The sequence below is a fragment of the Nuphar pumila genome, chromosome 9, assembly GCF_984573655.1.
Source record: "Nuphar pumila chromosome 9, dmNupPumi1.hap1.1, whole genome shotgun sequence".
Classification (NCBI taxonomy): domain Eukaryota; kingdom Viridiplantae; phylum Streptophyta; class Magnoliopsida; order Nymphaeales; family Nymphaeaceae; genus Nuphar; species Nuphar pumila.
The window spans coordinates 105,852,743-105,867,973 of NC_143257.1; the positions used below are offsets into that span (position 1 = coordinate 105,852,743).

At 36.2% G+C, this 15,231-nt stretch overlaps 1 protein-coding gene across 1 annotated transcript in view; it reads right to left on the reverse strand.

Annotated features, from left to right (window-relative positions):
* The window catches only part of LOC149828794 (golgin candidate 5-like), a 99,345-nt gene extending 85,368 nt beyond the window's left edge, over positions 1–13,977 (reverse strand). Inside the window, exons 1-5 of the mRNA XM_090017731.1 lie at positions 13,505–13,977; positions 11,603–12,555; positions 11,404–11,475; positions 1,201–1,275; positions 571–685 (exon numbers count right to left, since the gene is read on the reverse strand). Coding sequence (XP_089873857.1) covers positions 571–685; positions 1,201–1,275; positions 11,404–11,475; positions 11,603–12,555; positions 13,505–13,646 — 1,357 coding nt within the window. The 5' untranslated portion in view covers positions 13,647–13,977. The remainder of the gene's footprint in view (positions 1–570; positions 686–1,200; positions 1,276–11,403; positions 11,476–11,602; positions 12,556–13,504) is intronic.
* Positions 13,978–15,231: the final 1,254 nt, after the last annotated feature.

The following is a 15,231-nucleotide window of genomic DNA, read 5'->3' on the forward strand; positions in this document are numbered from 1 at the left end:
ATTTGCACCCCTAGTCCATAGGATGTTAGGCTGGTAAGTCTAAAACCAAACTGATAATTGATGGTAGAGAAGATAGTTAGGGTAATGAATATCCTGTGTAGTTTTTCTCGTGGAACTCATTTAGAAAATAAAAACCAATAATTTTTTGTATAATTATGTGTTAGGAAAAAGTAATTATGTATAATAATTTTTTGGTATTTATTTGAGATTTTCTATCTTATTGGTTGTTGCTTTATCAATAAAGCATTTTTTTATTTATTTGTATTTTTAGATATTTTTTAAAGTATTTTTTTAAGTTTAAAAAAAAAATTTGAGGCTTACGCTTTACGCCTCGCCTCAGTTTTTGGTGGAGCGCTTCGCTATGCCTCAACGCTTTTCACAACATTGGTTTGTTAGATATGTTTTATAGAAACACTCTAGAACAACCTATCTTTCCAGCCACCAGTCCTGCCTCATGCCGCCATAAAGTCCACTAGCTAGACATAACCAAGCCAAACATTCTTCCCAAAAAAAAACAAAACAAAACAAAATCAAGCCAAACATGATATCTAGCAGTATTTTGAAAAATACCTTCAGCCATAACTTGGCTTATAATTTCATCCTTCTCCTTTAAAAGAGCAGCTGCATCACTCTTCCTGCTTTGTTCTCTCCTTAATGCATCCCTTTCTCTTGCAAGAGCATACACCTGAAACCAATATAAAAGATCATTTGGATTTTGGAGTATTTACTCATGAATGCACAGAAGGCTTGATCAAAATATGAGTGTAGGAAATGAAACAAACAAAGTTATTAGCAAGAATTTAAAGGGTGGATTCCTTTCTTGAGAGAGGGGGAAAGAAAGAAAAGTTAACCTTTATGTTGACCAATTTCATTTTTGATATTGCTGACATTGACAAAGTAATGCCAACCTATATTCTCTTACTTGAGTTAGTCTGCAATCTAATGGTGAAGTACAATGACTTCCCACCCACTATTTGAAGAAATATAATTTGACAAGGACGTCACTATAGTGCGAAATGAACCAAGTAGTCCTGCTGAAGCAGCAACCCTTTTTCCTTTTCTTTTTCTTCCATGACCAACCTGAAATCCCCCTGTTATTATAGTTCTCTCTACCCAATCCAGCTATCTTCTTGGATCCAAGAAGCTACTAACAGCAATTCAAAGAATAGACTTAGAAGCCTGATATATACAGAATTATACCTTTTTTTCAAGAGTGGACACTCTTTGATGGTATTCCTCTCGCAGTGCATCGATTTCTGCATCTGGAGTTCTCCTCTGCAGCATCATAAAAAATAACAATCGCAATTAGCATCATCAGGTAAGTTTCAAGAAACTTGCGGTGATGGGTATAATTTCAAATAACGCAAGCAAAAATTGCAAGACTCAATCCTAAAAGGTTGAGCATGTCTGTTGACTCTGTTCCAGCTTAGTTGACTGCATAGATATCATGCGCCCAACAAAAGACAATATTTCAGACAAAGCATACATCAAAATCTTGAAAAGAAATGCATAACCATATAAAAAGGATCAAAGGATAAGCAAGTAGCTTATTGATGTCCTACCACCATAACATGATCATGACAAAATTGGCAAGAAATATCATTGAGCAAATGAAGTACATAAAATTGAATATTTGACTCAATAACAGACATCTATGTCACAGGGACACAATATATAGGTCCCCTGTCTAGGGGGCACAACAAGATAATTGGACAGCCACATGAAATGTAACGCCCCGAAATTTTAACCCAGATTTTTGAGGATTTTTTTTTTTTTAAACGGAAACAACTAATGATTACAGGGTTAAGTATTTCAGAACGATACAGGAAAGTAAAAGCAAACCACACCATTTATTCTTATTTCAAAAATAATAGAATCAGAGTTTCACATCATGAGTCTCAAAATAAAATTGTCCAATCCCAAAGAAAGTAGGACCGCCAGGGAACAAGTAGATCAAGTCTTGGTCAGCGCCTCATCCTGCGTCGCTCATAGAACTACTCTGTGCCTGAAAATAATAAAAATTATAGGAATTAGACTACCACGTCTAAGTAGGAAAACTGCACTCTTAATGCAGGTATGTCATGAATCTAGTATGTGATGTGTGAATCTTTCAGCTTATTAAAAAATCACACAAGGTAGAGTATGCATCAGCAGTAACCGACATATATCTAAACAGGCATGCAGATTATACAGCAGTTATAATTAAGCAATTTAAACATTTTATGCAACGACAACAATTAAACAAGGCATTAGAACATGTTATGCAACATAATAATTAAACAAGTATTTAAGCAATTAACCATTTTATACATCACAATGACAGTCATGCAATCATTCGTGTAGCAGTCCCAATACGGATTTGATTATCTCATGTCTACTCATTTCAGGGCGTCATTTAATTACAATTTCAGAACATGCTGGAAAAATATAAACCGGTCTCACTAGTATCTCCACTCGCGGTGATACCTAACATGTACTAATTTATATTTATCTCGTCTTATCCCGTGGGTACACACGGGCCGAGGCAACCATCACAGAAAAGAACGTTCGGGGGTATGTTATTCAAAGGTGTTTTATTAACCCGAACATTCTAACTGTGACTGAAATCCCAAGGGAGCGATCAGTGAACGAGAGAAACTCCCAAAGGCCAAAACCAGAACAGGATGCATCCCTAACTTCTGCAAAAGAGTAACGAGCTACCACCTAGGACATATTGGTAGTCTGGGTCCCCCCAACTCCGAGGACTGGGGACCAACGAGTCACTTTAGCTCGAAACAGTAAACATGTCCCCGGAGCTTTGTACCACCTACCCTCTCCAAGGTAAGCCCAAAACTGAGTGGGTTAATCTTTTCATTTAATTTATTTCCCGAATTACAGGGCATCTACCCCACTTCCTTCTACTACCACAGCAGTAGAAAATCCCAACCTTAGTCAATTCACCAAGGTTATAGAACAGTCCCAATCCTTTGTCATATTGATAGCATAACCCACCCAAATTGCTCCGGTGTCTTTAACTCAGTCAAGCAACAATATATATATTTTTTTTTCATTTTAATGTGGATTCACATCATAACTTCGATGGCCTATGCAAGACCCTCAATACACTGGCTGGACATTCGTATGTCCACCACAAACCGACCCATAGATTCGGTTGTCGAAACCCTATTATTATTACTGCTTTATTCTTTAATAGTAAATGGCCGCCACCCCTCCATGTATAAAAAAAAGGGCATGTATTTGAAAACTCGACCAACAAGCAAAAGCACAGTTGGTGTCTTAAGATTCAGTGACAATACTATATACACTTCTCCCAATACACCCTCATTTGAACATCCCCCACGATATGCAGTTTTTTTTTTCTTTTTATTTAATAATTTCAGAAATTATGTAAGGTCTGAACATAGTACTTCAGAAAAATGCACAGTTTCACATACATGGGAATATTGACGAATAGACCTCTAACTGGCCATTCGAACCTTCTAGATGGTGCAAACATAATAACATTTGAATATTTTAAGGAATATGTAATTTGACCAACATAATTTATGCAGCAACTAAATATCAATTTATCTTCCCAAGCTACTTATGCAGTGAACACCAAAAATTTTCATGCAGCTTATTATGCAACTAATCCTCACATTAAATTTCCCAGTTACTTTGCAGCTTATTCTATAACTAAACATCCATATAAATTTACTAGTTACTATGCAGTTTAATATGCAACTAAACATCAATTAAGATTACTATATACTGTGCAACTTAACAGGTAACTAAATATCAATGTAAATTTCCAAGTTACTACACAGTTTCATATATAACTAATTATCAGTTTGAAATTACTATGCATACGGTTGCTCAATTCTTAGCTTGAATGTGCAAATCTATAACTCTGTGAATAACTATTAAATCTAGAGATATCATTAAAAATATGAATCTTGAGCAGGTTACAATGAAACCTCATTTCAACCACCAGACCTAAAGAAACATTCTAACTATGTGTTTCCCTGTACAACTGGGCAGAATATAGTCATTGCATAAATGGACGAAAATCATAAGTTCATGAAAGTAGTCAACCTCAAAGTGTCAGTTTTCGCATTAACACAGCATACTATATTCAACCTGTTACTTGTTGACCCTAAGGTGCTACTACAGTTAAGCAAGTAATAACAATTACACTAATTCAAACCAAATTGGGTGTTCCTTCCGGCAAGTCAACATCCAACAGGAAGTTCGTTTTTATGATCAGCGATAAGATGGCTGTTGGAGACCTTAAGACCCAAATCTCAGACTTTAACAACTGTCATAAACATAGCCGATTCTCTAAACTTTGTTATTTTTATCAAAAATCAGCACATGAAACAGGGATGGAAATAGACTCTAATGACCAACATAAACAGATCGTACTCCCTGATTATGAGTCTTTATACATCCAAAAACAATCGGACTTTCTTTAACATAAGATTGAGCTAGAAAAATCCTAATCCGAGTTTATTCCATGCTAATATTGCAAAACCCCCAAGTCTGAAGTGATTTCCCACAGTCATCGGAAAAACCCCCAAATGCAAACCCCACTTCATGCGATAATGAGCTTTCTTTCTTAACTGACCCACATACCCGGATGCACTCAACACCAAACAATAAAAGTACTGAACTCCTACCATTTTCCGGCGAGGGTGTTGCGGCATCCACTGGAGGGGTCGGTCGGCCTGGGCAGCACCACCACCGGTGAGGTCGGCTCTTCACGGCAAGGCCTCGAGCTGCGGCTTGGGATTGGAGGGAGCTTCGAGGTTTAGAAAGGTAGAAAAGAGTGAGAGAGAGAGAGAATGGGACAGAGAGAGAGAGAAGAAAAGGTTCGGGTCCCCCTTTGTAGGTGGGTGACCTTCCAAAAAGGAAGGAAGCCCGGCGGCTGCGGGGTGCTCCCCCAACTCCCCATCCCCTTTCGTGTTAGGGTTCAGTTGAACCCTAACGCCCGATATATCGGGGGAGAAGGTTTCCCCCCCCCCCCTTTTGCATTTTTTTTTTATCGGGCAACCCCCTATCGGGTTGCCCCCCTTTTTTTTTTTCTAACCTCCATTTGTTTCCTTTTTGCAGGGTGTGGGCCGGGGCCGGGTCCGAACCGCGACCCGAGACACTGGACCCGGTAGTGATTTGGATTCGGGAAGTTAAAAACGTGGATCCGGGTCGCGTGACTAATAGTGGATCCATGGGTTGGATCCACTTGGGTCCAACGATGGATTCGACAAGTTTATTTTCTATTATACTTTAATGCCCATATATATATATATATATATATATATATATATATATGTATATATTTTCTTTTTGGACTCGGGTAACGGATCCTAGGCCCAAATCATGCTAATTATAAAATTTTTACATAAAGTTTCTAGGTAATTGTATAAAATTTGCGATTATTACATGAAATGCTATGACATGTTCAGACATTAGTTATCAATTTTTAACAGTTTTAAATAATATTTTCAAATAATAACTGTCTTCATATCTTAAATATCAAGAATACATTTTTTATAAGTTTAATACTAAAAAAGATCCATGTCCTTGTGTCCTAGTTTTCAAAACAATTGCATATTTATGTCTCATATCCATATCAAATCCATGTCCATGTGACATAGTCAGACATCATGGTCACAAATAGCTTCCTTCTTCACAAGCTCTTGAAAGCACCACTTAGCACAATGTAAAGTTCAGACTTCAAAGCTGTTATACTATGCAAACAATCTTATGCTAATGGACTTCACACAAGGGTATTAACATCTTAAGTAAAGATCCTTACTCTTCCCTCTTTTTTTTTTTTTACTTTCTTTTTCATAGGCAAATAAAGGCATAATACCCTGCAGGAAATTGTCTCAAGACTCTCAACCCCTCTTTGCCTGCTATACATCTTGCATCTTTAAATGACATTTACCAACAGTATGTAATGAAAAATTAGTGCCAAAAACAATGTCATAAAGTGACTACAATGAATGCACAAACACATAAACAAGAAGTCACTAATGGGCAAAATACAATAAGCCACAAAGGGCTAGGCACCAAACACACAATGTGAGACAAAGAGCTTAAAAATATAAAGTAATAATATATTGAAATACTCTTGGAAGCATTAGAAATAATGGGGAGAAAGACCCCGTATTTACACACTTTTTGGGACTAAGGGGGCTCCCATAGAGCTGTTGGGAGCTCCCCAATTGTGACTGTTGGAGAGGGTCCCAACAATGCTATGGGATGACCCTCTTACCCCTAACCAAATGGAAAAATGAAAAAAGAAAAGACAAAAAAATGTCCTTAGTGGACATGTCCATTTACATAGAAAGAAAAAGACTAAATTGCCCCTAGTGGGCATTACAAAAGACATTCATAATATATATATATATATATATATATATATATTATAACACCCTCCCCTCAAATTGATGGTAAGATCACTGAGAGTTTGCTTAGGAGAAAGTAGAAACAGGGGGATGGCAAAGCTTTGGTAAAGAAATTTGCAAGCTGATACTCTGAATTGACATATGGCAATTGAATGGTGTCATGCAAAAATTCACCCCGAATATAATGACAGTTCATCTCGATGTGCTTTGTTCGTTCATGGAAGATGTGGTTGCTAGCAATGTAGATGACACTCTTGTTGTCGCAACACAACTTCGAAGGAATAAAGATGATAACTCTCATATCTTTGAGCAGACTTCTTAACCAGCCAAGTTCAGTTGTAGTAGTGGTCATCGTTCTATACTCAGCTTCCGTGGAAGACAAAGGCACCTTTGTTGTTTCTTACATGTCCAAAAAATTAATGATTCTCCAAGAAAAACACAATAACTTATAGTAGAAATATGATCATTGTGGTTACCACCCAAATCAAAATTAGTATAAGAAATTAAAATGGGAGATGAAGAAGAGGATAAGAATAGTCCTTTTGTTATTGTTTCCTTCAGATATCTGATAATTCGCACAACAACATCCATATGAATAGTAGTAGGGGCATTTGAAATTGACTTGCAGAGTGAACGGCACAAGCAATATCTAGCCTGGTAATAGATAAATATGTTAGTGACGCAATCAATTAACGATAAGGAGTGGGATATTCTAAAGGAGTTTTATCATCGGCTCTCGTCTTAGTATTGATTACTTCTTGAGTCTCTACTTTCTTTTCGTCAGTCAAGTCAGACTTGACAATGTATCTTATGCAAACTTCATTTGAGAGAGAACATATCCTCTAGGAAAATATGCAACTTCAATTCTTAAAAAATACCTTAAAAATCCAAGGCCAGACATATCAAAATTATTTTTAAGAACATTTTTAATAGACACAATATATATTTTATCATTCTCAGTGATGATGATATCATCAACATATAACAACAAAATAGTTATGTGATCACCTGCATTCTTAACAAAAAGATCAGTGTCAGTATAACAAGAAATAAATCCACTATAAAAAATAACTTTACTAAAACAATCATATCAAGCTTTTGGAGCTTGTTTAAGACCATAAAGAGTTTTATTAAGCTTAAGGATTTTTCTTTTTTCTATCTCAAGACCCGATAGAAGATCCATATAGACTTCTTCATAAAGATCCTCATTTAGAAAAGCATTTTTGACATCTAATTGGTAGATAGGTCAATGTTTAATAGATGCTAAAGCTATTAAAGTTCTTACACTAGTCATCCTAGGAACCATAACAAAAGTTTCCTCATAATCAATTATATATTCTTATGAATATCCTTTAGCAACTAACCTAGATTTATATCTTTCTAATGGCCCATCACTTTTAATTTTGACTTTACCAACTCATCTACACCCAATAGCCTTTTTTCCCAAAGGGAGACTTACGATTTTTCAAGTGTTAGCTTTGTTGAGTGCTTCTAATTCTAGTGTCTTAGCATCTATCCAATGTGAATGTTGCTTAGCTTTTTTAAAGTTGGAAGGCTCATGATAGAAATGAATCATCATTAAACAAGTTCTATAATTTGGAGAAAAGGAATCATATCACACAAACTTTGGAGGTCTACTACTCCTAGAGGATTGTCTAGGTAGAAATTCCTCTACTTGGATCTCTAAGGGAAGATGTTGTGAATACATGTCAAAAGCATTTTGATGTTCATTTCCATCATGCCGAGTATACACATGAATATCATTAGGATTCTCACTAGAAGAATTATCACTTTAATGAGAATCGTTATCACAAATAATTTCATTATCACAAATTGTATCATTAGATTTTTTAGAGTTATTTTTAGGTAACAAGTCAAATAATAAAGAATAATCAACATCTTCCTTAGGTTTTTTATGTTTAAATCCATTTTATTTTTTAAGAAAAGTCACATTTCTTGAAACATAAAGTTTATTATTTTTAACATCATAACACCTATATTTTTTTTATTTTCATCATAGCCAATAAAAATGCATTCAAGAGCTTTTGGTGAGAGTTTGTCCTGTCCTTAAAAAAGAACAAAACATTTGCAACTAAATATTCTTAATCTTTTGAAATTCGAAAATATTTTAAAATAATTTTTTCAAAGGAAGAAACATTTTTTAAAGATGAGGATAGCAGCTTATTTATAAGATATACTGCGGAAAGAGCGGCTTCAATCCAAAAATTCTTTGGAACAGTTTTAGAAATGAGAAGAGTTCTTGTGGTTTCAATAAGATGCCTACGCTTTCTTTCGGCAAGGTCATTTTGTTGAGGAGTTTTTGGATAAGATCTTTGATAAATAATGTCATTTTGTTTAAGATAATTTTTAAATTATTTTGACATGTATTTTCCTCCAAAATCGGATATAAAGATGTCTATATTATTTTGAAATTGATTTTGAATAAGGATATGAAATTTTTTGAAGATAGAAAAAACATCGGATTTATTTTTAAGGAAGTAAACCCAAATGTACCTAGTGAAATCATCAATAAAAACAACATAATATGAATATCCTGCTTAAGACATGACGGGTGTTGGTTCCCATACATCCGAATGCACTAGCTTAAAGGGTCTTTTCGAAATGAAGTTGCTATGTTGAAAAGGAAGAAAATGCATTTTTTCAAGGATACAATCACAAATCCAAGAAGACATACCGGGAGTTGATGAAACCGTGACACTGGAAGTAGAAGGTGTGGAAGAGTTTCTCACAAATTGTTGAAATGCTTCTGTAAGTTGAGAAATGGAGTCATTTATTTCACCATCCATTTTTTGATCTTTATTTGATGAGTTATCTCCAACGGAAGCCACTTTTCTCTTAAGCTTAGGACAATCGGGTCTAAGATATCCCAGTTCATTACAATGATGACACACGATTTTTCTTCCACCACCATTGTTGTTATAGTTATTTTTCCAAAAATGAGGAGGTTTATATGTCCTCATATTATTTCTCATTTTAGATACCGCATACACTTCATCAATATCCTTTTTAGAGCCAAGCGAGTTTCTTTTTGGCATAGATCAACAAGAATTTTACTAAGAGGATTTGAAGCCCTATGAAATAGGGATCCTCTTAGTTGTTCAAATTCATGCCTAAGCCAATGAATGAATTGAAAAAATCGCTCTCTCTCTCTCCATTTGCTCTTGCCTCATGACAATAGCACTTCCTTCTCGTTGAGGTTTAAGGAGAGCAAGTTCATCCCATAGAGAAGATAAAGTATTATAGTAATCTTTAATACTCATATTTCCTTGCATGGTTGCTCTCACTTTTTCTTGAAAAAAGAAATGCCTATCAAGGTCTCTTTGAGTATACAGGCATTTCACGAAGAACCATGCTTCATTTGCCTTCTTGAATTTTGCTAGATTGGCACAAATTTTGAGCTCCACATTATTCATGAACCATGCCAATATTTTGGCATGTTCACTTTCTCAATTTTCAACTTTGGATTGGTATTCTTCAATGACTTTGATTTTTTCTTCACCATTCAAAGCTTTTTCTTCATTTCCTTCCTTTTTGATGAGCTTTAATTGTAGTTCCAGAATGGTGCCACATACATATCTCCAAAGTTTTTTGCCTTTGAGGTTATTTTTCATAGCGGCCGCCCATATTCTATAGTTGATCTCATTCAATTTGAATGAGAGGTCAATATTTGCATCTTTGTCGGCCATTGCGGAAGAGTTGAAAAAGAACAAGAGTGTAAAACCTAAACACACTCAAATACAAAAGAAAGAAGTCTCAAGAGTGTTCAAACACCTAGGGGCTCTGATACCATGTAATGAAACACTAGTGCAAAGAACAATATCACAAAGTGACTACAACGAATTCACAAGCACATAAAAAAGAAGCCACTAATGGGCAAAATACAATAAGCCACAAAGGGCTAGGCACCAAACACACACAATGTGAGAGAGAGAGAGAGCTTAAAAATATAAAGAATATTGAAATGCTCTTGGAAACATTAGAACTAAGGAGGAGAAAGACTCCCTATTTATACACTTTTTGGGACTAAGGGGCTCTCCCATAGAGTTGTTGGGAGCTCCCCAACAGTCACATTTGTGACTGTTAGGGAGGGTCCCAACAACTCTATGGGATGACCGTCTTACCCCTAACCGAATGGAAAAATGAAAAAAAAAAAGACAAAAAATGTCCCTAGTGGACATGTCTATTTACATAGAAAGAAAAAGACTAAATTGCCCCTAGTGGGCATTACAAAAGACATTCATAAAAAATATATATGCATATATATATATATATGTGTGTGTGTGTGTGTGTGATTTTTGTTTGTATATATGCGTGAGTTTTTGTAAATTTTTTTGTAAAAGCTTGAAAGCATGTTTTCAGTATTACTGATTATGTAATGTGTTATTTATATATGTATGTGTTAGTATGCTTATATGGTTTTTTTGTGAAAGGTGGAAAGTATGACTTTTTTTTTTGTGTGTGCGTGTATATATATATATATATATTATGCTATGAATAAAATATGTGTGTGTTACAATCAATTTTTCTGTGAAAGGCTGAAAGCATATTTTGTTGATTATATTGAATATGTTATGAATAATTGAATTTATATTTATATTCTGGTTATATATATTTTGTGAAATAATGTGTAATTGTGTACTTGTTTGATGAAAACATCTTATTACCAAAAGAATTAAACATATTTTTATGTATATTTTGCATATTTTTTTATTTTTAATTGGGGTACCTACTAGTCCCGCCTAGTCCTCGACTAGACTTTTTAGGGGTCTACTGACTAGGCACCGCGTAGCGCTTTTGACTACATAGCTAAATACTCCCCAATGTCATAGTGGTATAACTGTCCAAGCATGAAAATGAAGATTTCCTAACAACTTACACATGTTAAGAACAATCAGCAAAGAAAAATATCATCTGTTTTAACTTAAGAGTAACATTGGGATATCAATCATTCATTGCTAGAAAAGACAAGAATAACAGTTCAGTCCTTAAGTACCTTCAAATCTTCAATAGTGGACTTAAGTTGCTCATTCTCATTCATGAGCTTTGCAATCTCGTCAGCTTTTGCCTGCAGAAGCCACCAACTCCAAATATCATAGAAAGCACAAAACACAGGCTATGAAGGGAAAAAAAGTGTAGTTCATTACAGCAGATTATAGGATTCCAAAAATGCAAAGAACAGAAAAAGTAAACACCTGAGCCTGTCTTGCAGCTCCTTGTAATGCTGCTTCCATCATTTTCATCTCCACCCTCAGCTTCTCCACTTCAAACCCAGAATCCACAACATCAGGTGCATTGATCTCTGAGTTCAGGGAATGACCTTTTCTATCACTGTCATTTTCTTTAACAGCTGGTAGAATAATTGGTTCATCATCATGAGAAGCATCTTCTGAAACAACATGAGGTTCCTGCGATGATGTGGTCATGTTTGCTAAATTGTTTGAGAGCTCCATAGGATTTTCATCGCCCATAAGATCCACAGAAGGAATATCAGTAGCATCAGCTTCAAAACTGCTTTTCTGAATATTCATCACTTCACCCTGTGCTGGAGATACTTTTTCAGAAAAGTGTTCGGACCCTCTCATCTCCGCACTGGATCCATCTTGAATAACACCAACATGCAATTCCTCCGGCTCTGGAAGTATTTTTTTACTCTCGATTGCTGGTTCTACCAATTCCTTACTGACTGTAATGCCATCCCCATTAACTGACTCTTCTGCAGGACCCACTCCTGCACCATCTTGTGTCTCAAATGACTGAACAGCAACTGATGTTTCTTCCTGCCTTGTTCCAGAGGTATCCTGTTCAACAGGCAATGTGTGGGATTCATGTTCTGGATCTGTCTTCGACTGAATGGATATACTCTGATCTTCATCTGATTTGACATCTACAGATGTGCCTTCTGCAACTTGAATTTCTGGGACTTGTTGCACACTTTCATTCTTTTCACTTCCTGTTTCCACTGTTGGAGCAGTCTGTGCAGAAACATATTCAGGTGCAGACTCCGCTTGCTCCTTAACTGGAGATGAGCTTTTGGAAGGCTCCACATTTTCGACATATTCAGTAGCTCCACTCTTATGTCCCATAAAAGCCATAACTGGGTTGAATAGTGTCTTTGTGTCCGTTGAAACCCATGACGATCCAGAGTCTTAACAGCACAAAAGATAAGGGTTATACATCAAATTCACATAAAAACAGTGCGTCCAATTCTCTATCATTGCTTGAGAGGCAGGTGTTTCTTTCAGTTAAGAGTTAGTGCTCAGAGACATAGCATCTTAGAGGAGGAATGGAACTCCATTCAGGTTAACAATCATTGGAATACTATCAGCTTTCTGATAAGTTTGTGCTTTATATTTCAAAACGAAAGCAATGGGCAGTGCTGGTTTCAACAGATACTATGAAATTCGCAGTTCACACACATGGGAGCAATGCGGGACAAAAGGCGCTTCGAGAAAATGTGACCTTTTTCATTTACAGATTGTAATGAACAGTGATAAAGAAGAGTATGGTGGCCCCTGAATTCCCTAATTTACACCAAGCATAGGTTTACATGGTCGTCCTGTGAAGAGATGCCGTAACAAAAGAATGGACAATGTGTTCTCTAAAAGGAATAGACGACCGAAGCGCTTCGATTATTGTCGATAAGCTCAGGATGTTGATCCCAAGCTCTACATCATAAAGCCTAAAGTTATAAGTGTATAAAGCACAAAAGAAAAAACTTCCGTTCCTCATGCATTGAGCTAAACTGGTTACTTTAAATTAGTTAAAGGATGAATAGTTTTCGTGAATCAGATGAATGCAAAATTCCGATAAATCAGACAAATGCATGCTCAATGCAAATCTACAGTAGCAGTCTGAAGCGCCTTGTGCACCCCCAATTTAGGGAATCAACGGCCCAGATCTCAGTAGGCACTGATTCATAGCACAAAACAAGGAGTATAGGGATCCAGATCTCCGTATTTTTCGAACTATCGCGAATTCATCGCTTCAAAATTCGATTTCACATGGATTCAATCAGGCGATTCGACTTCAAAATTCCATTTCACATGGATTCAATTAGGCGATTCACGCTTTCTTCAATGCAGGGAGGAATTTACCTTCGGCCGCGTCGGATTTCTCCTCGAACCCGAGCGCGCTGTCGAAATTCTTTTCGATATTCTTGACACTCTCGCTCAGCTTCGTCACGGCGCCGGCCAGATCCGGGAAGCCTCCCAAGGAGACCTTCCCCAACCACGCCATCCCCACGCCGCCCACAAAAACCCTCTCAAAATCTCCCAAGAATCGCCATTTCCTGATTTCTCCCTACCGATTCAGCAACAAGAACGATAAAAAGTTCGCGAATTCACATCAACCGAGAGGAGATCCAAACGCGATGACGCAAAACAGGCAGTCAAAAACGGGAAATCTGGACCGGCCAAAGCGTCACCGACGAGAACGACATACAAATGATTTGCGAAGAAAGAACGAATCCAAAATTTCACGAACTTTAAATTTCTTGATCGCCCTTGAATTGCAAGAAATCGGTCTTTTTTTTTTCCTTTTGTTTTATTTCTTTACAACAACTACAATTAAGCCTTCATCCCAAAACAATTGGGTCGGTCATATCAACCAAAAAAGAAAATCATTTTTATCCAATGTCAGGTCCTGGGTAAGATTCAAAGCATTCATATCATTTCGTCATGTCTTCTTAAGACTACCTTGACCTATTTTAACTAATATGTTTTTTTCATTTTTTCATCCTTCTAACTGGAGCATCATTAGGCTCATTTTTTCATCATTCTAACTGGAGCATCATTAGGCCTTCGCCAAATATGTCTAAACCACCATAAACGATTCTCTCTAATCTTATTTTCAATGGTTGTTCTGAATCTTATCTTTTATTGTATTTTCACACATCCATCTACTCAGTTATAATCACTTTTTGAATATGATGTCTCTTGAATCTCAACATTTTGTACAACATAGTAAAACGGACCTAGTAGTCATCCTATAAAACTTTCTCTTCAACCGCAATGACATTTTACGATTACACAACACTTCAGTTGCATTTTTCCATTTCATTCACCCAACCTTTATTCTATGATTTACATCTCTATCAATTTCTCTATACTTTTGAATGATAGATCTCAAATATTTGAAACACTCATCCACAGGTATTTCTTACTCACCAAGCTTCACTACACTCCCATCATTACTTCGTTGGTTACTAAACCGACATTCCATATATTTTGTCTTACTCTTACTCAACTTAAAATCTCTTGCTTTTAATGTCTGTCTCCATAATCCTAACTTAGCATTAACCCCAGCTTTAGACTCATCAATCAAAATAATATCATCAACAAACAACATACACCACGGCACATTTTCTTGAATTGATATTGTAAGCTCATTCATAACTATAACAAATAGGAAAGGGCTTAAAGCATATCCTTGATGTAACCCAATTGTTATAGGAAAATTGGTTGTCACCCCTTCGCAAGTGCGGACATTGGTTTTTGTTTTATTTCTTTAATTGTATTTATTTATTACTTTTTGGACTCCTTGGTAAGACATTCCTCAACGACCATTTTAAAAAAATTGATGTGAAAATAAATTTTATTGAAATTTTAAAATGAAAAATGGATAAAAAAACTGTGGAAGATCTGGATGGGATAAGTTAGCTGGACCCAGTAGTCCTTTTAAATGGATTTATCCTCTCAGCTGGTAGGAAGGAGAAACGGATTGGATTAGATCCGTATTAGGGATGCCAAAGGGTTGAGATCCCACCCATCAGGCTGCAGCTGAACCCGTCTGCACAAATGACATGCAGTCGTGTTTGAATATA